The 23135-nt window shown below is 40.3% G+C and overlaps 1 protein-coding gene across 5 annotated transcripts in view; it reads right to left on the reverse strand.

Moving 5' to 3' along the window:
- Window positions 1–23135, reverse strand: part of LOC140465848 (acid-sensing ion channel 2-like) — a 1252445-nt gene that overhangs the window by 56840 nt on the left and 1172470 nt on the right. For 3 of the 5 annotated variants that reach the window (XM_072561692.1, XM_072561691.1, XM_072561693.1), the window contains exons 6-8: window positions 18956–19106; window positions 12832–12923; window positions 5124–5203 (exon numbers count right to left, since the gene is read on the reverse strand). In XM_072561692.1, the coding sequence (XP_072417793.1) occupies window positions 5124–5203; window positions 12832–12923; window positions 18956–19106 (323 nt within the window). The remainder of the gene's footprint in view (window positions 1–5123; window positions 5204–12831; window positions 12924–18955; window positions 19107–23135) is intronic. The other 2 variants (XR_011955168.1, XR_011955167.1) reach the window with 1 other exon arrangement.

Genomic DNA, 23135 nt, shown 5'->3' on the forward strand with positions numbered 1-23135 from the left:
TTCATCTTCTCCCCCTTTATTGCTTTTCTAGTTACCATTTGGTGGTTTTGGAAGACTTCCCAATCCTTTGACTTCCCAATAATCTTCACCACATTGTGTGTTTTTACTTTTGCTTTTCTGTTGTCCTTGACTTCCCATGTCAGCCATGGTTGCCTCATCCTCCTCTCAGTATGTTTCTTCTTCCTTGGGATGAATTTTTGCTGTGCCTCCCAAATTATCCATCCACCGTCTTCCCTGCTCTGCTCCCCTCCCAATCTACTCTGGGTAGCTCCTCCCTCATGTCTTTGCAGTTATCTTTACTCAATTATAATACTATTATACCTGATTCAAGCTTGCCCTCTCAAATACAGGGTGAATTCTACCATATTGTGGTCACTGCCACCTAGGGATTTTTTCAACTTAAGTTCCCTTTATCAAGTCTGCCTCATTACTCATCATCAAAACCACAATTGCCTGTTCCCTCGTGGGCTCTACCCCAAGTTGCTCCAAAAAAAACATCTTGTAGACATTTCACAAATTCCTTTTCTTGAGATCTGCTACTAATTTGATTTTCTCAGTCCACTTGAATATTGAAGTGCTCCATGATTATTGCAATTGTGCCTTTTCTATCTCCAGATTTATTTTCTTTCCCACATGCAGACTGCTGCTAGGAGGTCTGTATACAACTCCCATTAGGAGCTTTTTTCCTTTGTGTATCCTCAACTCTACCCACACAGATTCCATGCCTTCTGACTCTATATCACTTCTTACTACATCTAATTTCAATTCTTACTAATAAGGCAACCCCAGCACCACCCCTACCCTGCCTATTTGCCTTTCCATTCAATAGGACATGTATCCATGGATATTTAGTTCCCAGACCTGAGCCCCCATAGCTATGTCTCTGTAATACCCACAACATTGTACCTGCTGATTTCAATCTGTTCTATAAGCTCATTTAGCTTGTTTCGAATAGTGTGCGCATTAAAGTTTAACACCCTCAGTCCTGTGTTCACTGCTCCCACCCTCCATCCCACCTCACCCCATCCACTGCTTCTCACAATTATCCCTTATCTGTTGTGCCTGACTTAAAAACCTGACACTTTCCACACTCTCTGTTACATTACTTGTCCTGGAAACTTTAATAACCTCTGCTGAGTCCACTCCCCCCTTTTACCTTTTCCATAATTGTCCATGCCATTGAATTGACTGCCACACTATTTAGTTTAAGGCTCTATCCACAGCCCTAGTTATTTGATTTGCCAGGACTCTGGTCCCAGTACAACTCAGGCAGAGTCCGTACCATCAGAGTAATTCCTTCCTTCCCCAGTACTGGTGTTAATGTCCAATGAATTCAAACCCATTTCTCCCACATCAATTTTTGAGCCATGCATGTACCTCTTTAATCTTATTGACCCTGTGCCAATTTGTTCGTGGCTCAAGTAGTAATCTGGAGATTATTACTGTTCTGGTTCTGATTCTAATTTAGCTCCAAGCTGCTCATATTCAGTCAGTAGAACCTTCTCCTCTTTCTACCTATATTGCTGGTCCCCACAAGGACCACAACACTGAATCTTTTCCCTCCCACTCTAAGTTTCCCTGCAGCCTAGATGAGATATCTTGAACCTGCCCACTGGGCAGGCAACACAGCCTTTGGGACTCTTGATTCACTGTGGCCACAGAGAATAATGTCAAATCCCCTGACTTTACTATCCCCAGTTACACCAACATTTCTCTTCTCTCCCTGCCTCTTGAATGTACCACAGTGCAATGGTCAATTTTCTCATCCTCCCCCTCTCACCCACACAGGAAGTAAGAATCTCAAACCTGGTTAGACAAGCTCAAGGGCTAAGGCTCCTTCAGCACGACCTTTGGATCCATCTGCCTGTCTCACTCGTGATCACACACCCTCTTATCCCTGACCACTGATTGAACTCAAGGAAGTTAAACTAAGGGACTGCTTCCTGAAGTACACTGCCCAGGTAATTCTTTCCCTCTCTGATGTGCCAGAATGTTGAAAGCTCAGACTCCAGCTCCTTAACTCCCAGCCAGAGTTCCTCAAGCAACCAACACTTGCTCCATCAGATGTGGTCACTCTGGACCCAATGGGATCTACCAGCTCCCACATCATGCAGGTATACCAGATTGTCTGCCCTGCTTTCTCTATTTAATTACTTTGTTATAATTTGATTTTTAAAAATTTTGTACTGGTCTTTTAGTTTGTAACCTGTCAATATTTCCCCTATTTACCTTCCAATTTGAACATAACCTGTAATAGATAGGCAAATTTGTAGCTATAGCTAACTACTGAACTTCTGGATTACCTGTGATGTCACTATTTTGTGCTGAGCCCTTGATCTTGGGCTTCAATTTACCCTTTTGAAAAAAAAACTTCCAAACTGTGAGCCAAGAAAATGCAAGCAAATAGCACCTACAGTCGAGAGTGTGGTGCTGGAAAAGCACAGCAGGTCAGGCAGCATATGAGGAGCAGGAAAATCGACATTTCAGGCATAAGCCCTTCATCCTGACCTGCTGTGCTTTTCCAGCACCACACTCTCGACTGACCTCCAGCATCTGCAGTCCTCACTTTCTCCAAATAATACCTGTAGTAAGGACGAGTCGATGTAAGCCTCATTTTCTTGTTATCTGTGTGTCACATACCTTGTGATGAAACACATTGTCCTCAGGGTGGAGCCATGGAAAGCTCATATTTATTATTGCCTTGAGGTTTGGTGTGTGGATTGAAAAAAAGGAAGATATTGCTTTGCACCAATGAGACTGTGCAAAGAGATGGTCGCCATTTAAAAAAAAATGATTACTGGAGCACATTGTGAGTTATACACAATGGTATGCTTTTCCCAAAACAGTGAGAGGCAGAAGCAGATACCATAGAACTAAGGAAAAGCTATTAAGACAACAATGTTCTGGTTAGTTCCTGAGCAGCTGATTAGGATTTGTGTGGAACAGTGCAGCAGAGAACTACGTGGCCTGTAAAGAAACAGCAACAAAACATCCGTGTGTATGTGTGTGTCTCTGTCTCTCTCTCTCTCTCCTTTGTGGAGGTACCAGAAAGTCTCCAGCTAGCTGCCTTCCACTCACTGTCCTCCTTTGAAAGAGGAATACAATGCCTTTAAAGACAGTGAAAGAAGAGATTCTCACCCAAGGAATAAAAGACACTTCGATGTGCAAACGACCAGTTATCAATAGCAAAGAACTAAAAAGGGATTGAATTGGAGGGAAGTGAAATGACTCATTCAATCCTTTTTTCCAGACTGATGCTGTCAATTGGTGTTGCCCTTGAGTTTGTTTCTTATCCCACCCTTAAGATTCATGTCTTGTCTGTCTTTGTGTATTTGTCTGTTTGCGATGGGGTATATTTAAGAAGAGATAAAGTTTAAGTTATAGAATTACAAGTTAACAATATATATTTTCTAACTGCCATTAGTTAAAAATTATTAATCCATAATAAACATATATTCTTGTTAAATGCAGAAACCTGGAGAGTAATTTCTTTTAACCTGAATTCTTTAATCATGTAAATGGTAACTTTGGATAGTTTGTCTAAACCTTTTCAAATCTGTGATGACTCCAGGAACATTGGGACTTGATTTCCACTTCCCGCACCACCATCCTTGAACCCCATCCCTCCCAATGCAACAAGGACAGAACCCCCCTGGTCCTCACCTGCCACCCCACCAACCTCCGCATTCATCATATCATCCTCTGCCACTTCTGCCACCTCCAAATGGACCCCACCACCACAGACATATTTCCCTCCCCACCCCTATCAGCATTCTGGAGAGACGATTCCCTCCGCGACTCCCTCGTCAGGTCCACACGCCCCCACTAGCCCACACCCCACTCCTACACCTTCCCCTGCCACCGCAGGGATTGCAAAATCTGCGCCCACACCACTGCGCCATCAAGGCCCCAAAGGATCCTTCCACATTCGACAGAAATTTACCTGTACCTCTACCAAAGTCATCTACGGTATCTGTTGCATATGGTCTCCTATACATCATGGAGGCAGGACCCCTTCTTGCAGATCGATTCAGAGAACATCCCTGGGACAACTGTACCTACCAACCTCACTGCCCATGGCTGAACACTTCAACTCCCTCTCCCACTCCGTCAAGGACATGCAGGCCCTGGGCCTCCTCCATTGCCAAACTGTTACCACCCGACGCCTGAAGGAAGAACACCTCATATTCCACCTTGGGATCCTGCAACCACACGGGATGAATGTGGATTTCAACAGTTTCCATATTTCCCCTTTCCCCAGCATTATTCCTGTCCCAAGCCTCCAACTCAGCATCGCCCTCCTGACCTGTCCATCGCCTTTCCCATCTATCTGCTCCACCTGCTCCTCCGACCTATCATATTCTCCCTCACCTTCATCTACCTATTGCTTCCTCAACTATCTTGCCCCCATATCCCACACCCCTCCCATTTACTTCTCATGGCCCCCTCCCACAAGCCTCATTCCTGATGAAGGGCTTATATTGATTCTCTTGCTCCTCGGATGCTACCTGACCTGCTGTGCTTTTCCAGCACCACACTCTCGACTCTTGATGTCTGACATGCCAGCCCAGTGAGTTGTGACAGCATTCTTTTTTCTCTTTAGATCTTGGTGTTTCTTTTCTTTCAATACTGATCATCAATAGGTTTTCTTACTGGAAAATCGGGCTATGAGATATTAGCGTTTTTTAATTTTAACTGCTCTGTTAGAAAATAGCATAGTGACGTGATGTACAGAGTGCAAAGCATTCATACATTAATAAAAAGTAATTGCAAGGCTAATTCTCACAGTAATTTGTTAATCATTTGAAGATTGCCTCAGTAACTGTAACTAGTTAGAAGTAGCACTTAAAAAATGGATTTTCTCCACTTTCTGCTTGCAGCAAAATTACACACTTGTTATTTATTCCTAAGTTCCTGATTTCACTACAAAAACAGAGAACATCTTCCCGCGACATGAATAATGCATTCTTTTTGTATCTGCTTGATCATATAGAAAGCACAAAGACAATTGATGATATGTGGAGGCAGAATAGGAATGTGAGCAACAGTTTTCGAATTATCACTTTGCATTATATGATTCAGTTTTAAACAATCTGTGTCAAAACATATTGTTATAATCTTACCTCATACAAGTAATCAAAGAGTTCTAAGATTGTTAAAATGCTAGCACCAATAAACAGTCCCATCTGGCCTCCGATGTCACCTACAAAGGAGAAAACACTGTCAGTAAAAATTAGAAGGGAAGGCCAGTTCCTATTTATATTTGCAGATGGCAATAAATATCTTAAGGAGATGATGTGGGGGTGTGCCAAGGCTAAGATAAAAAGTAGGGAGGAGGGACTTGGGGGAGGGGAGTTGGAAATGCGATAGGTGGAAGGAGGTTAAGGTGAGGGTGATAAGGTGAGTGTGATAGGAGTGTGCCAAGCAGGCTAAGATAAAAGGTAGGGAGGAGGGAGTGTGCCAAGCAGGCTACTGAAGAAGGGCTCATGCCCGAAACATCGATTCTCCTGCTCCTTGGATGCTGCCTGAACTGCTGCGCTTTTCCAGCAACACATTTTCAGAATAAATATCTTAATACCAGTTGGCCTAATGTACCCATTGATCAATTCCTTGCCCTGCACGTCCTAAGCCATCCAGGTGAGGAATGTTCCACATTCCATCCCTGATTCCACGGGAGATACAATACTTTTCAGAAAACAAATCAAGGTCCTCACTGCCAAGTGACCCAAACCAGAAAGCTCAAAAGTGCAATTGTCAGGTGAGGAAAGGATTAGGTTTAACTGTTGTACTCTCCCTAATTGGATGACTACCAACCACAGAATCATTCAAAATGGCAAGTTGGATGAGATTCTGGAGGACTAACAGCTTGAAGAGACTGGCACCTTAGACAGTGGTCCATGTGTTTAAGAAAAGAGCAATATCTTAACATATAATACTTTATTTAAACTTAACAAACTCAATTTTATGCAGGGACAGATTACATTCCATGCTATCAGACCATGATTGAAAAGTCCATTGGCATCACACCAATCAGCCTTAATTGTGTTCGAGTCAACTTCTGCCCCTCCCTTGGTGGAGGTGCTACCTTAGACAGCAGCTGATTGACTGGCAGCTCTGTATACCCCATTGGGCCAGAGTTGAGTAGTGGCCACTGCTGGGACTATAAGTAGTCACCCCAAGAAGTTTCTTTGATCCTCAGCTTCAGGTCAGTCCAGGGATTTTGTACAGGCCTCTCTGGCAAATGTATGTACATATGGGAGTGAGTGGGTGAGTGAGTAGCATGTTTTAGAGGATAGGGGTGATTTAAAGCTAGTTTGATTGTGTGTTTGATAGTAATTGGCATTGAGGCCCCCAAAATGTCTTCTTCCAAGCTGCCTGACAAAAACTGTCAAGTGAAAACTACAGCCTGGTTTCTGCCTTCCCCGCCCTGAAGTGGCCATTAATTGGTCACTTCAAGCCTTTGATAGAACTATGGATGAGTGAGGCTGCCTGACACATTCCCCTTAACTCCTCTACTCAACAAGGCAGCCACTTGTAGCACACTGATAGTGTCCTACCCTCTGGATCAGGGAAGCCCAGGTTCAAATCCCACCTTTCCCAAAGGTGCCTGAACAGGTCAATTAGGCAAATACCTATAATAAATTGAGGGGTTCTTGTGGTACAGTTGTAGTGTCTCTACCTCTGGTCGAGGGGTCCTTGGTTTACAGCTTCCTCAGACATGTTCCATAACATTTGTGAACATACTGAGTAAAATATGATGGGGAGGTAGGATGTAATCCATATTTTTACCTCACTTCTTGCCAAAGTGGTTCTAACCTTGCAATCTGTTTACAAAGTTTTATTGTTAAATTATGTTATTCACAACAAAGATGCTGAAGAGCAGTAAACCAGTAGAGAAACAAAACATGCTTTTGGCCACGGGCAATGATGTGCAAAATACAGATGGACAATGGCATATTGATGCTTTCAGTAATGACCTGAAGTCATGAAAGACCTTTGCAGCTTGTGAATTACAGTCTGCATTGCCTTTTCATATGCAAACTCCACTCTGGGTCAGCACAGACTTAAAACCATAACTTGGAAAAAAATGTAAAGAACACATTACGCAAGGCAAATCATCATTAATGTATCATTAATATTGGCTTGGTTTATATTAATAATGATAGGAAAGTTAATAATACTAGGAATTATCAGCTGTAATTTCAACAATTATACTTATATCATTCATACGATGGCATGATGTTAATGGGTGGTAAAGTTAATAATATTGTTCATGGGTAATAAGGCTAATGTGGGGAAGATTTAACTAAATAAATTAAGCTAGAAGGACAATACCCATAACCAGATAATATGTTCTGACGTCTCAGCTCTCCTGTTTATTTTTGCAAAATCTATGTGATTCAATCTTTTTTAGAAACGTACATATGTACGATCTCCCTGATAAAAGAACAGGAGGATGATTGCAACCATAAATTAACCAAATTCAGAACAGAACCTCAGACAAGTAGGAATAAGCTTGCAGCTTATTGAGATAAGCTCAATTTCACTTCAAAGGTTCACTGCTGTACATCGTAAAATGGAGGTAATACCAAATAAGCTGATTTCTGAGTGAGACGCAATTATTGTCGGTAATTATTCACATGAGAGAACAACATGACAACTAATGGCTTCTGCATGAATGAGATGCAGTGCATGTGTCTGTTTTCAACAATTAAATAAAAGAATGGTGCCTAAATTGGCCACTCTCCCAAAAGCAATTTAGAGATATCTGAGCAAAGGAACTACCAATTATAAAATGTATCCGATACGATTTTTGGCACCGTTAATGATATGGAGCCATTGTTGATCCCATTGAGAAACCATTCCTCCAGTGGTGAAGGTGGACCAGGAAGGTGTGCAGTGCAATTTTAGCACAATGAAGAAGTGGAAATGGTATTGGCCCACGAGTCTTCAAATCTTCTACTATCCTCAATGAACAGCTCAGGATTGACATATAAGTGATGTGTATATATAGGCCATAAAATGTCTTCTTATTTTCCAAACAGGTGTTAAGGACCAGGGTGTCTGCAAGCCTTTAGGTGGCATTCACAATTGATGTACCTTACAATTATACCTTTACTGTTAGATAATCTTCACTGCCAGATAATGTGTTTCTTTTTGAGAAACCCAGCAGGTCTGGCAACATCTGTGGAGAGAAAGCTAGGTCAATGTTTTGGATCCAGTGATCTTTCCTCAGAAGTGATGACTTTGCTTTCTCTTCACAGAAGCTGCCAGACCCACTGAGTTTCTCCAGCAATTTCCATTTTTATTTTCAGGTTTTGTTTTATTGTTGTGTTTGTCTTTTTTGTGCATTTTCTGCGCATATGTGTCTTTAATGTCGAAACAAGCAATTTTGCACAGGCATCACATTTATGGCACTATGGTCAATTATTCCACTTGTGTACTGCCACCACACATTTCCTTTTAAGAGCTAGATTAGATTACCGACAGTATGGAAACAGGCCACTGGGCCCAACAAGTCCACACCAACCTTTTGGAGAGTAACCCACCCAGACCCTATATTTACCTCTGACTAATGCACCTAATGCTATGGCAAATTCACTTGACATGCACATCTTTGGTGGATTGTGGGAGAAAACCAGAGCACCCGGGTGGGACCCGTGCAGACAGGGGGAGAATGTGTGAACTACACAGAGACAGTCACCTGAGGCTAGAGTCAAATCTGGATCCCTGGAGCTGTGAGGCTAAAGTGCTAACCACTGAGCCACCGTACCTTCCATCTAGCTAGCTGCACCTCTTTAACTACTGCTACTTTCAATGGGCTGGACCCCTGGCAGCATCTGCTGTAGATTAAACTCTATGCCAAAGCTTTTTTCTGAACCCATTTAAATTAGGAGGAAGGATTGCCATTAAGAAAATGCATGGACATCCTTATACTGCTCTAGCTCATCACCATTTCACTCATTGCTGAAACTTTGGAGCTTTAATTCCACTTTAAATTCTGTCCAAATACTCCTTAAAAGCAGCTGCACTCTATCTCAGGAGATTTTCAATTCCCTGTACATCTAGAAGGAAATAAAAAAATCTTAAATGAAACTTGAACTTGGATGTTGAGATGGCAGCAGTGTGTAACAGATCCTTGACAGCTCTTTGTTTTCTCATATGAAGAAAGTTGAAGGTCAGATAAACTTTCTCAGAGAGAAAAACAAATTCTTTCAGTCACTACCTAGGATCCTGTGAATGCAGAATCACTGACCGTGTTATTTGTTGGAGTATTATTGTCATATGTTGGAAGGAATTTTGAACAACTGACTCCGAGGCATACGGAATGAATATTCTTGAGTGAAGCAACTTTTATTCTGTCCTTTACTAAAATGATACGTGCTTAAAGCTTTCAAAAATTACAGAGCTTTTAAAAAGGGATATTTTAAGACAGGTGAAATATTTAACTCTGCAGCAACAAGAACGGGAGTAACAATTTTCTTCTATGTCAAGCTGTCAAATTACATCAACCTTCAAGATAAATTGCCAAGCAATTTATATAAAAAAATCAGAAGTTGCTGGAGAAACTCAGCAGGCCTAGCAGCACCTGTAGAGATAAAGCAGAGTCAATGTTTCAGGTTTGGTGACCCTTCTTCAGGAACATTAACTCTGTTTCCTCTCCACAAATGCTGCCAGACTTGCTGAGTTTCTCCAGCAATTTCTGCTTACGCACTAAGCAATTTAAGTGTGATCTCTGACAACTTATGGCTTTCCCAAAGATACTCAATTTGTTTTAAGTTTCCTGCTTGGGTTCAGATGAGCCAAGATCAGACTGTTTTTGATAATTTTGCACACCCTTAGAAAAGCAATGGAGTCTCTGACCAATACATAGAAATGAAACAGGCATTTATATCGGGCCTTTACACATCTTCAGGATGACTCAAAACAAATGCTGCATCCAACTGACAGACAGCAAGGCCTCACAAACAATGCATAAGACAAATTATATGGTAATTTCTTTTAGTGACATTGATCCTGGATGGTACACTGGGGATTTCATACTCTCCTACATGTTATCTCAAATCTTTAACATCCATCTGAACAACGAGCGGAGGAAGGCAAAATGTAGTGTCTTTTCAGAAGACCTCCGTGATAACATATGTTGTAATGTTTCTTGCAATAAATAGTTATTGAATTTTCTTTGCTCCATTATGTGGGGCTCTTCTGCCATTATTATGTTGGCATTCAAGAGTACATTCACAGGAAATGGCATACTTGGTCCTGTGAGCTCCTGACTCTGGGCAATAGATCGACAGGTCTAAAGGTCTTGCATTAATCTCAATTTGGGAGAAACAGCAGGGTCACAGATTATGCTGCATTGGTGGAATAATAAAACAAGATGCTTCAAATAGTGAAATCTCTCTTCATAATTCCTTTGCTACTATGTTAATGAGTTCTCACATTCACCTGCACTATCCAGTTTGTTTCACCTGATCTATCGCTGGACAACATACCTGAACAGCACCAGCACTGCAAACCCAGGAAATTTGTGGCTGTTATGCCAACGTATTTCCCTTTGATACATACAAATAAGGTCAGTGCAGCAGCAGCAATGGGCAGACTGCGGAAAGCTCAAATTTTATGAGCAGGTTCAGAAGAGGATCATCTTAAAGAGAGACATAGAAACATAGAAGTAAGTGTAAGCCATTTGGCCCATTGATCCTGCTGCACCATTCAGTATAATCATGACTGATCATCCAACGTAGAACCCTGTTCCTAGTTTCTCCCCATTCCCTTTGATCCTTCCAACCAAACTAATTCTTCCTAACTGCTTCTTGAAAACACTCAATGTTTTAGCCTCAATCACTTTCTGTGGCAGAGAATTCCAAAGGCTTATCACTCTGGTGAATAAATTTCTACTCATCTCACTCCTGAATGCTTTACTGAGTATCCTTAAATTGTTCCTCTGGTTCTAGATTCCCCCAGCATTGGGAACATCTTTCCTGCATTTCCTCTGTCTAGTCCCGTTAGAACTCTACAGGTTTTTATGACCTCTCCCGTTATTCTTCTAGCTTTCAGTTTCTTCCCATGCGATATCCCAGAAATCATTTGGTAAACCTTTGCTGCACTCGCTCCATATCAGAACACCCTTCCTCAGATACGGAGATCAAAGCTGCATACAACCATCCATGCATGATTTCACCAAGGCCTCGTACAATTGCAGCAAGATATTCCTGCTCCTGTCTTTGAATCCTCTCACTTTGGAGGCCAACATAACAGTAATCTTCTTCACATCTTCCTTTATACTTACTGTCAGTGACTGCTATCTAAGGACACAAGGTCCAATTGCACCCTACCTTTTCCAGTCTATTTTCATTCATAATTTGCTTCCTTGTTTTTGCTATCAAAGTGATACATCTCACATTTATTGACATCATACTTCATCTGCTATGGTGGCTCAGTGGTTAGCACTGCTGCCTCACAGTGCCAAGGACCTGGGTTTGATTCCTGCCTTGGGCAACTGTCTGTGTGGAGTTTGCACATTTTCCCCTTGTCTGTGTGAGTTGCCTTTGGGTGCTCTGGTTTCCTCTCACAGTCCAAAGATGTGTCTGTCAGGTGAATTGGCCAGGCTGAATTGCCCATATTGTTAAGTGCATTAGTGAGGGGTAAATATAGGATAGGGGAATGGGTCTGGGTGGGTTGCTGTTTGGAGGGTTGGTGTGGACTTGTTGGGTGGAAGGGCCTGTTTCCATACTGTAGGTAATCCAGTCTAACAAAGAATCTGCCATGCATCTGTTCACTTGCTCAAATCAGACCAGAGCACCTCTGCATCCTGCATATAGTTCATTCTCCCACTCAGCTTTGTTTCATTTGCCCACTTACAGATATTTGATTTAATTTCCTCATCTATATCATTGATATATATCGTGAGTAGCTGGAGTCCAAGCACTGATCCCTGCGATACCCCACCACTCACTGCTTGACACTCAGAAAAAGATCCATGTATTTCTGCTCTTTGTTTCCTGTCTGCTAACCAGTTCGCTATCAGTATCAGTAGAATACTCTAAATTCCAAGCACTTAAATTTTACATGCTAATCTCTTATGTGGAACCTTATTGAAAGCCTTCTGACAGTCCAAGTGAACCACATCTACTGCCTCCTCTTATCCACTCTAATAGCTACATCCTCAAAAATATCCAGTAGATTTCAGTAAATCCTTGCTGACTCTGATCTTGCTACTGTTTTCCAAGTGCTCTGCTATGAAATCATTTATAGTAAAGTCGAGCATCTTGCCCATCTCTGAAAACAGGCAAACAGTCTCCAATTCTCTGTTATCTCTCTACCTCCTTTTCTTAGATGGTGGGTTTATGTTATGCATCCTCCAATCCATAGGAACTATTCTACTGTCTATCGAATCTGAAAAGATGACCACCAATGCATTTCTAGGGTCACAGTAGCAGCTGACTCTAAATTGTCCTGCTTTGAAAGATTTAATTTATTATCAAGAGCCAGGAAACTCACTATCATGCAATATTCATTTATGATGATCTTGGTGTCATATTGAGGCATGGTGCTAAATTATTTGTGCATCTTCAAAAGGAAGCACGCATCAATGTGGAGTTTTGCTGCTGTAACTCTTATTATGTATGGTCCGTTGTTACTTTCTAACATTAGGACATCAGAAGTTGCTCTGATGCTGCAGGAAATGAATAATCTTTTGTGAAGGAATTGTATTTATAGCTTGCTGACGAGATAGAAGGTGGTACTTCCTGGCTAAGACAGGCCAATTGCACCTTTAAGTAGACACTAATGGACACTCAACGCAGCTCATTAAATTCCATCACTCACCAAGTAAGCCTGCCACTTCATATGCTTTCTTCTGTTCAATAGTTTCATAGTTCAATGCTTCAAAGAATACGTCCAGTACTAAAATATTCTCCCTGCAACAAAAAAACCCATAAAAAAAACAAATGAAATGTTTGTATAGATGTTTGAGTGAGTACATAAGTGTGCATTTAAATGTACAAATGTGAACATTGATGTGTCTCCAGGAGCATATTCAAGTGTGCAGGTAAGAGTGTGTTTATTTTTGTCAGCTTAGTTCTTGAAAATAAAGTTGCTCCTATTTTTACTTCACATTTTGGTTATGGCACAGTACCAAATGAAATCATAAAGCCAACACTGAAATTTGTAGCACATGTACACGTCCAAAGAATCTGACTCTGAAATATCCTCTGTCAATGCCTATGTAATTCAATTCCATTCATTCAGACTAAATATACATGTATTCTCAGACACACTGAAATAAAAAAGGACGTTTTCTAGTTGAAATTACAACTGACTAATATTTCCTCAAGTAACTGGGAGACTACTTTTAGGTAAGGTCACAGTTCACTTGGAACTACTTTAATAGCAAGCTTCTGGGAGTTAACAGAATTTAAAATGGCTCACAATCAGGAACTCAGACTGAAAAGACTGGTTCAAAGCTGTCTCTGGATGGCACTATCCATCTGCTGCATTGTAATGATCAAGACATTCTGAATCTTGTTGTCTATGATGTCCTGCCAAATCATCATCATCAAGGTCACAGATTTTTGCATGAATTGTCAACTCCCAAAATCTGGGAAAATTCTGAAATCTCAAACAATAAAAACAGAATTTGATTTAATAAACATTATCTTTGGTAATCATGAAGCAAATTTGCAATAATCGGTTGCGTATAAATCATCACTCAAATCAGGGAGATTTATTTATATTATAGCAAACTAATATAAGAATCATAATTGGAATCTATTTTATGAATAGAATACTGTATAATTCATGAGTTTTCCATTTGTTAATTACAGATTCTCATTAACACCTAAAATAAATAACATTTTGGCAATATTTACTATGAGTGCAAACATACTCCTCTTCTATTTGTGATGTAAACATAAGTATCAGTATAAGAGAATTTAACCTCAAGTAGCAAACAAAATCAACTTCCCACCATAATCAAATGTATCGTGAGGGTATTTCTATTCTATACATTTTCTTTTGTAAGTTGCTCAATTTGCAACACCAATATCAGAGTGAGTATTGTAACATTCCTATTCACTAAACTCATGCTATCTCCTGTAGTAGTTCATTGAATAGTCAAACTGAGATCTTTTGAGACTTTAGTTATAAATTGAGCTAAATAAAATTTGGGAATGGGATTTCCATCCTTCTACTATTCCAGACTTTACCAGTATACATTTCAAAGTTACTTGTGAGTAGTAGTGCTTATTAAAATAATTAAGTTCATTTATTTTGTTTAATTCCTCAGTAATCAAAACATTCTGCAAAATCCATTTGAAACTTGTCTCCAATAAATCACATATTTACATTTTAGTACATGAACAAAACTAGTATTTATCCCAACTTCCAGTCATTTGATTATTATTAGTTTTGTTTGTCCTTCACACTCAATTCTGTTGCCTCCCACATAGCACTTTTCTTATCTCTGAAAGGATTGAGTCTGCAGTGGTTGACATGATCTCCTTTTTCATTTGGGATGTTGGTCCAACGAAACCAGGACTTGGGATGACAGGCTTGACCGTGTCATGCCACAGACTGGATGGCTCACTGAGCTAAAATGCCTCAGTTCATTTGAATCAATCAATTAAGAGCTGATAAAGGTTTTAAAGACAGCTAGGTTAGGGGAATGGTTACCTCATCATGAAATGTATTCAGTTATAGACATGGTGCCTATTTCACATGGACGTGAAAAAGTGGCTTCTGCCCAAAGCCAATATGTCACCCAAGATGAACCTAGATTTTACATTATAGAAACCACATTACACCAGATGCTCAGGGGCCAGTTAGCTCAGTTGGCTGAACAGCTGGTTTGTAATGCAGAGTGGGTTCCATTTTTACACTGGCTGAGGTTACCGTGAAGGACTCGCCACCAAGACATTTCTCTCTCTAATGAGAGAGCAGCGCTATGGTATGATAAGATCTTACCCTTACACAGAGGGAGCAGAAGTTGACAAAGTCATTTCTCCAGTCTTCAGAACTTGACAACATAAGTAAGCATGATACTTCAAAATTGGAACGCTGCTCACTATGACCTCCCATCAGAGTTTCTGAGGACATTGGGAGCAGGATGGCTTTCTGTTGCAAACTCCCAATGGTTAATCTGTTTGAATAGTGTCTGCAGCCCTGACTGGAGTTGCACACCAATGCATTGGAGCTGTCATAACAAATTAAACCCTACACTTTGAAATACTGGTGTTGTTTCAGCATCTCAACTCATTCAAAGTGGTGAAAAAATACATTTTATAAACATATTTCTGTAAGAACCCAAAAAAATTAACTGCTGAAGAAAAAGGTCAATTTTTCTCTGGTGAGATCTGGAGGGAAGATTTGAATTGTGGTCAAAACTTAAAAAATATGTGCTTAAATAGAACCTCTTTGTGTACACCAAATGTTGCTGCATAAGTACATGAATGAAAAGAGAGACTGTAATCATTTGTGAGTATTTCTATAATTATAGCCATGAAAACCAGACACTAAATGAATGGAGTAGCCTGCCCACTTAATATTCTGGGTTGGGAGCCATATTAATTCCTCAAAAGTGATCCGAGGAGATATATCTATATTTCTTATCCTGACATGAAAATACACACAAGAACTGAGAATGAAGAACATAAATGCTTAAAGTTGAGTTTGAAACTGAAACATGTAACTGTAATATGCTTGTGTTCCTTAGCATTTCTGCATTAAACATCAGATCGATTTCCGTCCTTGTTTTGTACATGTAACCATTATTTCCTGTAAGCTTTGCCCAATAACTAGGACTGTGTCACATCTCCATCTTTAAAGTACTGCATAGGTCAACAAGCTAGCTCCTCATGACAAACAGAAATTAGCCAGAACATAATGTGGAACTTTTGATTTCTTGAGAAAATGCTGATTTATGTTTTGAATGAAGCATCTACTATTAATGCCTTCCTATTTCTGACCTGCTGGTAATATCTCCGAAGACATACCACTAATGTTCATATGTACACTGATGATACCCAGTTCCATTTTACCACCTCCCCTTTTGGCTCCTTTGCTGTTTCTAAATTATCAAACTGTGTAGACAACATGCAATCATGGACGGACAGAAATTTCCTTCAATTAAATATTGCTAAAACCAAATTCATTGTTTTCATTGCCTGTTCCAAACATTGTTTCCTCGCTACTGACACCATCCCACTCCCTGGCATCTATGTGAGCTTAGGCCAGTCAGTGTAACCTTAGTGTTACATTTGACCCTCAGATGAATATCTGACCTCATATTCATGTAACCTCTTAGAAAACCTATTTCCACTTCCATAACATTGTTTAACTTCACCCTGCCTCAATTTATTTTCTGCTGAAACCCTTATGTATGTCACTGTTACTTTTAGATTATTCCAATAGTATCCTGGCTTGTCTTTCAAACTGGAAAATAGATATCATTCAAAACGTAGTTGAACACATAGTAATTCCCAGCAAATCCTGTTCCTGTATTACCTCCGTGTTTGCTGAATATATTCCTTCCTGGTCAAGCAAAGTCTCAAAATTCTTATCACTGTTTTCAAATCTCTATATTGCTTGCCTCTCCTGGCCTCTGTAATCTTCCGAGCTCCACTAATTCTGTCCTCTTGTTCAGTTCCAGTTATCATTGACAGCAGTGCCTCAATAGCCAAGGCCCCAAGCTTGGGAAATCCCACCTTTATCTCAATGTTGAGGCATTCCTTGAAGCTTATACCTTTGACAAAGACTTGGCTATCTGACCTAATATCCCTTCATGAGGTTCGGTGTCAAATTTTCTTTTATCGTGCTCCTGTGAGGTACCTTAGATGTTCAATTACATTAAATGTGTTACATAAATATAAACAGCTGCTGTTGATGTAAATGAAAAGCTGGCCATCTGGTATTCTGGGTGCCACTGCTGACCTGACCCTTGATAGAAGCAATTGCAGACTGACTTAGCGCAATTGCTTTAACAAAACCTGAGAGAACCTCTTGTGACAGACAGTAATGGAGAGAAGTGGAGAGTCTGAAGTGCCTGTGTACTAAACATAAATCAAAGAGCTGCCAAACTTCAACACAAAGTACCAACACAAAGAGGTTAATATCCATTTTATTGTGTTTCCACCACTTTGTAACACTGGGGTGCCAATCTATTTTGTTGATACTGCTCCAAAATATGTCAGAGTAAGTGTCTTGACTTGATTGACCATTTTGTACTTTGCAGGAACCTCTCCAGTCCTGGTACCTTTATCCCCTGATTCTTTTATTTTCATTTCAACATCCACAGAATTCTGTGGGATAGTACAATGTAGTAATTTACAGTAAATTGGTGAAAGACCTACAATGTACAAGTGTTGTCAAAGCAAGTGGTTGATTTGAATACCTGAAGAACAATCTGACCTCATTGAAGAAAGTTGAATAATATATATATATATATACAAAGGAGAGGACAAGAGGTTAACCCAAAATAACTACCTATTAGTAAAAAAAAAGTAAAAATTAAAGGTGTTTAATTTAGTTAAACATCAAGGTTTAAACAGGAACAGATAAAAATATGCATCTGAATAGAGGATATTTCTTTCCTCTGTGATGCTTGTGTGAATGTTTTCTGTTCTGTAAGTTCTATGACTTGATGCTTTTTAAAACCAAATAATGCTATTTCAAATAGTGGTAAGGCAGGTAACAGGAGAAGATCAATAGTATATACATGTTGGGAAAATACGTGCATGGTGAAAAGCAGGAATGTAAATCAGTGCCTTCCTTCACAGTGAATTTGGCTCATTTCCTTGTTGGGCATTAACATAGAAACACAGGAACAAAGGATTTAGAAGAATGAGTGGGCACTTTTTCCTTTGAACTTGATCCACCATTCAGTAAGATCGTGGCTAATCTGGCTTTGCACTCAGTTCCTCTTTCCTGTCTGCACCCCAAAGCCCACGACTGCTTTGTCTGTCAAAAATCGAACTCAGTTTGAATAAATATGATGACCCAGCCTTCACTAACTTTGAGGAAGAGAACTCCAGATGCTCATGACTTGTCTGAGAGAAAGAAAATCTCCTAACCTTTGTTTTGCGATTATTTCATAATATGGGGAAGGCTAACTGCATTCTACAGCAAGATAAAAATTGAAAAACAGAGAAGGTACGAAATATGTTAGAAGGGAAAGTGGGATGGTCAAATGATATGAAAACAATTTGGGTGGACATCCAGTTGCATTTACTTTGTTGACTAATTATAGTCCTGCTCTCACATTAGAGAGAGGTGACTGGTGATGCTTAACCTGAAGATTGCCATGCCTCAGATAAGGGGAGAGGTTGGAAAGGAAAGCCCTTCATGGCTACCCTAACTAATTCAGGAATTGAACCCACACTGTTATCATCCACTTTGTATCACAAACCAGATGTCCAGCCAACTGAGCTAACAATTGTCTAATTATCCAACTGATAAAATAGGAAAGTTGTCAACTGGCACAGTAGATACAGCAGGATGACACTGGGAAATAAAGAGAGTGGAATGACTGGTGAATGTTAACTAGTTGCAAATGTATTAAAAGTGGTATTTGTATGAAACAGAGAAATTTGATGGAGATGCACTTTGTCCAGTGGGTTGTGGCATTCTATTGTGCACATTTTTGAGGGTGAATGAACAAGTCTATCCAGATGGTGTTAATATATTTTTGTCTAAGTTAGGAAAATTATTGTTTCCGTGCTTACTTTAATGTGTTATCACTCTTACTGATGCAAGATAAAAAAAGGGTATTACCCACGGTAAATAATATAAATTGCACAGACTACTTGAAATGCTGGAGTAAATTAATACTACTAAGAAAAGACCCTGATTATAAGTTAGAACATGGTCACATGCTCAGGATATGGAAGAAATCTGAAACTACTGGCTTATTTTCTGAAAACAACAAAGATGTTCATATTATCAGCATGTAACTTACGAAATGTATTTTTCAGTTTTGTTAAATTTCTTTTCAAGATACTTTGCCGAAGTCCTGCTTGGAATCTTTACCATGGACAGCTCCTTGTTGTATCGCGTTAGATAACACGGCGTCTTGCAGAGACAATTATTATTCATCTTTGCCAGGAAGGCTGTAAAGTGAACAAGAAAAGTTAGCTGTCGTCATGGCAGCTGCTTTCTCAGTTCTTATTCATACGCAAATTTACACTTTGGAAGATTTGCTGCCTATTGTGATGTTTGTGCTAATTAAGATGTTGCCAGTCTTAAAGAACGGAACTATCTTTGTCCTCTGCTGTGACAGCTACTTTACCCTGCCTTTTCTCTGCCCATTGATCATTCTCGACACTTTCAGATTGTTGCCAGATAGTAGGCACGCTCAGTCATTAACACGAGACGGGTGCACTATTTTTGGTGTACTGGTTAAAGTACTTCTGTGAAAAGTGTGTGTTATTTTAGCATGGTTCCAAATAAAGAAACTGTGCAGTGATTTTGAATCATTACTAAGTACTGAATGAGGAAGCCCACAATGGCTTACATTGTTGATGTTCAGACAACGCCACCGTTGCTGGACATGGAAGGGCTGACATTTCTATCTGCAATGTTAGCTAAACATTCATCATGGCATTATCAAATCTTTTTTTCTCTCTCCCTATTTTAAAGTAAATACTTTTTTGTGTTCTGTTTCCATTCACTTTTTGATTCTAATTTCCTAATATGCATTCAAACAATATTTTTAGGGTCAGTTAGCTCAGTTGGGTGAATAGCTTGTTTGCCATGCAGTGATGCCAACAGTTTGAGTCCTACACTAGCTGAGGTTACCATGAAGGACTCTCCTTCTCAATTTCTCCCCCCAACTGACCCTCAGGTTAAACCACTGCCAGTCATCTCTCTCTAATGAGAGTGCAGCTCTATGGTCAGGTATGACTTTACCTTTTTACAATATTTCCATGGCCCATGACAAACAGGGAATATAAACAACAGCAAACTAAATATCCATAGTTATATTACTGCAATTTATTGCTATGTAGAATATATCCACTCCTTTAAAAAGACTGAACACAAGGCACATAAGGACACATCCATTCACCAGAATATATTTTAAGCTCTGTTAAAAAAGGTCACTCTTTTCCTTTTGTCTATGGTTAAATAGAAAAACAAAATCAATTCATTCATAAATCTTGACACACCATTTATAAAGTTTCTCCCAATTGGCCCCCGGACTATGCTGAATCACAATGAATTATAAAGCTACCAACTTCAATCCAAACTATGACCTCAATGATTAAAAGCAAATGAAGCAGAGCAGTGAAATTGAAATGCTGTTCATCCCAAGTGCTCATGATTCTCAAAGTACTTCTTAATTCATTATTCCAAGCTTCAAGCTATCTGGAAAAGCAATGTTGAGCCTGATAGACTGTCCACTTGCCTGCATCACAGAAAGGTTTGGCACGATACAGATGACACTGTCTGAAACTAACTTTCACAAAGTTAAAAAAAGATGCCATTCTTGAAAGAATTTGCAACTTTTTTCCTCTGCCTTCAATACAGATGAGGAGACTGTTCAGTGAGTAAGCTGTGTGGACCTGCATAGCAAGTTATGATTTTATTTACTGTGACCTTCATGGGCAGTGTTGCAGAACAAAAAGCTTTTGCTGACTTTGTCCCTGTCAGCTTTTTCAACTGTTGGGAAAAGAAAATGCATGCAGTTAGTGTCATGTTGGTGCTCTCAACTTCTCCTTTAGCTCTCAATTTCCATGGAAGAAGAAATGTTAAAAAAACAATTCTGTGTGAATTTTACACCAGATTCAGACATGATAATGAGTTGAGATTGGGGTGGTTGTAGATTTTCCACTCATAGCTAAGTAATGCACTTGGTTAAATTAACCTTTGAGGAGGGGACGCTGTAATTGGATCTATAAGTAATCTGTGTCAACATGACACCTTTATGTTATTGTGTTAGCATATCATATTGACTCAGAGTATTGCTATACATTTATGGACGGCAGATATGGAAAAGAAGTGCAAGGAGGTCAAAATGTCAATCTGATAACATAGGTTTGTTCTGGTGGACAAAACTAACAGAGGCTTGAAAGAAGCATTATTGATGGCTGTACATAACCACAAGGTATTCTACAAACTAACATTCACAAACTTGTAATCCCAGATGTGAAGTGGCATAAATAAAATGCAGCCAGTTTAAATACTAGGTACATTCCTTCACAGAGAAAAGACAATGTCTCGATCACAGGAAGTAAGAATAAAAATTGTATAGAGCATGAATAATCATGCATTTGTAGAGGACTTCAAAAACAAATCCCTTCCATCCAAGGGTCTCAATTTAATCTAAAAGGACAACTTTCAACCTCAACATCGGCTTATAGCTAATTAATGAGTGGATAGGTGACACAGTGGCTTCGTGGTTAGCACTGCTGCCTCACAGTGCCAGGGATGTGGGTTCAATTCCAGACTCGGGTGACTGTCTGTGTGGAGTTTGCACATTCTCCCTGTGTGTTTCCTTCCCGATGCTCTGGTTTCCTCCCACAATCCAAAGATGTGCAGGTTAGGTGAATTGGCCATGCTAAATTGCCCATAATGTTTCAGGGATGTGTATGTCAGGTGCATTAGTCAGGGGTAAATGTAGAGTAATAGGAGAGGGGGTGGGTTACTCTTCAGAGGTTCGGTGTGGACTTCTTGGGCCAAATGGCCTGTTTCCACACTGTATGGATTCTATTTTTTTAAAAATCAATAGGCAGAGTCTTAAAAGGATCTGAAAGATGTGGACTGCAGTGAGACTTGTAGCAAAATTACACAGACTATCTCAATGAAGGGAGCAACTCACACCTTTTATGCATCTACCAAGTGTCAAGGTGATTTTCTCGCGAGGCAGCAGCAAATTACCAATTAAAGGTTATTACAGCTTGATAAACACCTTATTAATGCCACACCTTACCTCACTAATATTCAGCTGCCTATCATACCAAATGTTTTGCTAGACATCAGGAGTTGTCAACAGGAAAGTCAGAGTGGGCACTTGGCAAATTTAGCTCATCTCTGGATGGGAACAGCTTCCATCTTGCTCAGGGTGAAACAACATCTCAGGACATGCTCTGTGGTCACCAGTCACATGCACCCCTCATGTCATGTAGACATTGGCATCCAATATTTGCCAACCCCTAATGATCATCACTTGGGAAGCAGAGAGCTGCATTACAGGGGACCCCAGCATTGAAAGGCCGCTGTAAGGACACTTTGCACACAGCATCAAGCTCCCAGTTCATAAATTACACCAGATCAGGTCTGCTTGCTTGATCCCTTAATGCTCATTCACTTATCAACTGCCTGCATGCTTGCAATGTTCATGCCTTGCCTTGCCATGAAGCATTTAGCCAGAGCCCAACACTATCAGTACAGCCATATTTATAGGCTCAAATGTGCAGATGCATTGACAGGGTGCTGGTCAGTTGGGATCTGCTCAGGAGGCTGATGACAGCTTGCTGTATGGCACATCAAGATGGCAAACTAACACCGACAGCAGGTGCCAGCTGACTGTGCAGCAAAGTTGTTTATTCATCAAATGAACATAACAGAACTGCGTGGGGCTTGTCAGCCCAGTCAAGGTCAGTCAGGGGGTTCTGGTACCATTGATCATGGCCGTAACCTGGGCACAGTCCAGAGCCTTGTCTACGGTTAGTCATCTGCTCAGGCCGGGCACGGCCAGAGATATGTCCAAGTACAGTCTGGGGAGTGAATAATGGTCAGGCCTGTAGGGCCATCACACAAGATGTGCAGGCTAGGTGGATTAGCCTTGGGGAATGAAGGGTTACAACGATAGGGCTGGGGGTGGGTTTCGGTGCTGGGGGTCAGAGTGTACTTGAAGGGTCGAACAGCCTGCTTCCACACGTTAGGGATTCTATGATTCTACAAGGACACACTGTCTTGTTAGTTTATTACACTTAGTTAATTCACCTGTTCAGGAATGTCTAAAAAATAGTGACATGGCTGTAGCTCACAGTGAACTAAGACTATTAAGACAGACACGCAGAGCACAAGACCCAGCATGATTACTCAGGAGTTGTTTCCAGCAGAGTACAGATTTGATGGAGTAGTCTGTTGATAGCTAGTGATACAAAATGGCATTGCACTAGCTTGTTTTCACAAAA

The sequence above is a fragment of the Chiloscyllium punctatum genome, chromosome 42, assembly GCF_047496795.1.
Source record: "Chiloscyllium punctatum isolate Juve2018m chromosome 42, sChiPun1.3, whole genome shotgun sequence".
In the NCBI taxonomy this organism is placed as follows: Eukaryota; Metazoa; Chordata; class Chondrichthyes; order Orectolobiformes; family Hemiscylliidae; genus Chiloscyllium; species Chiloscyllium punctatum.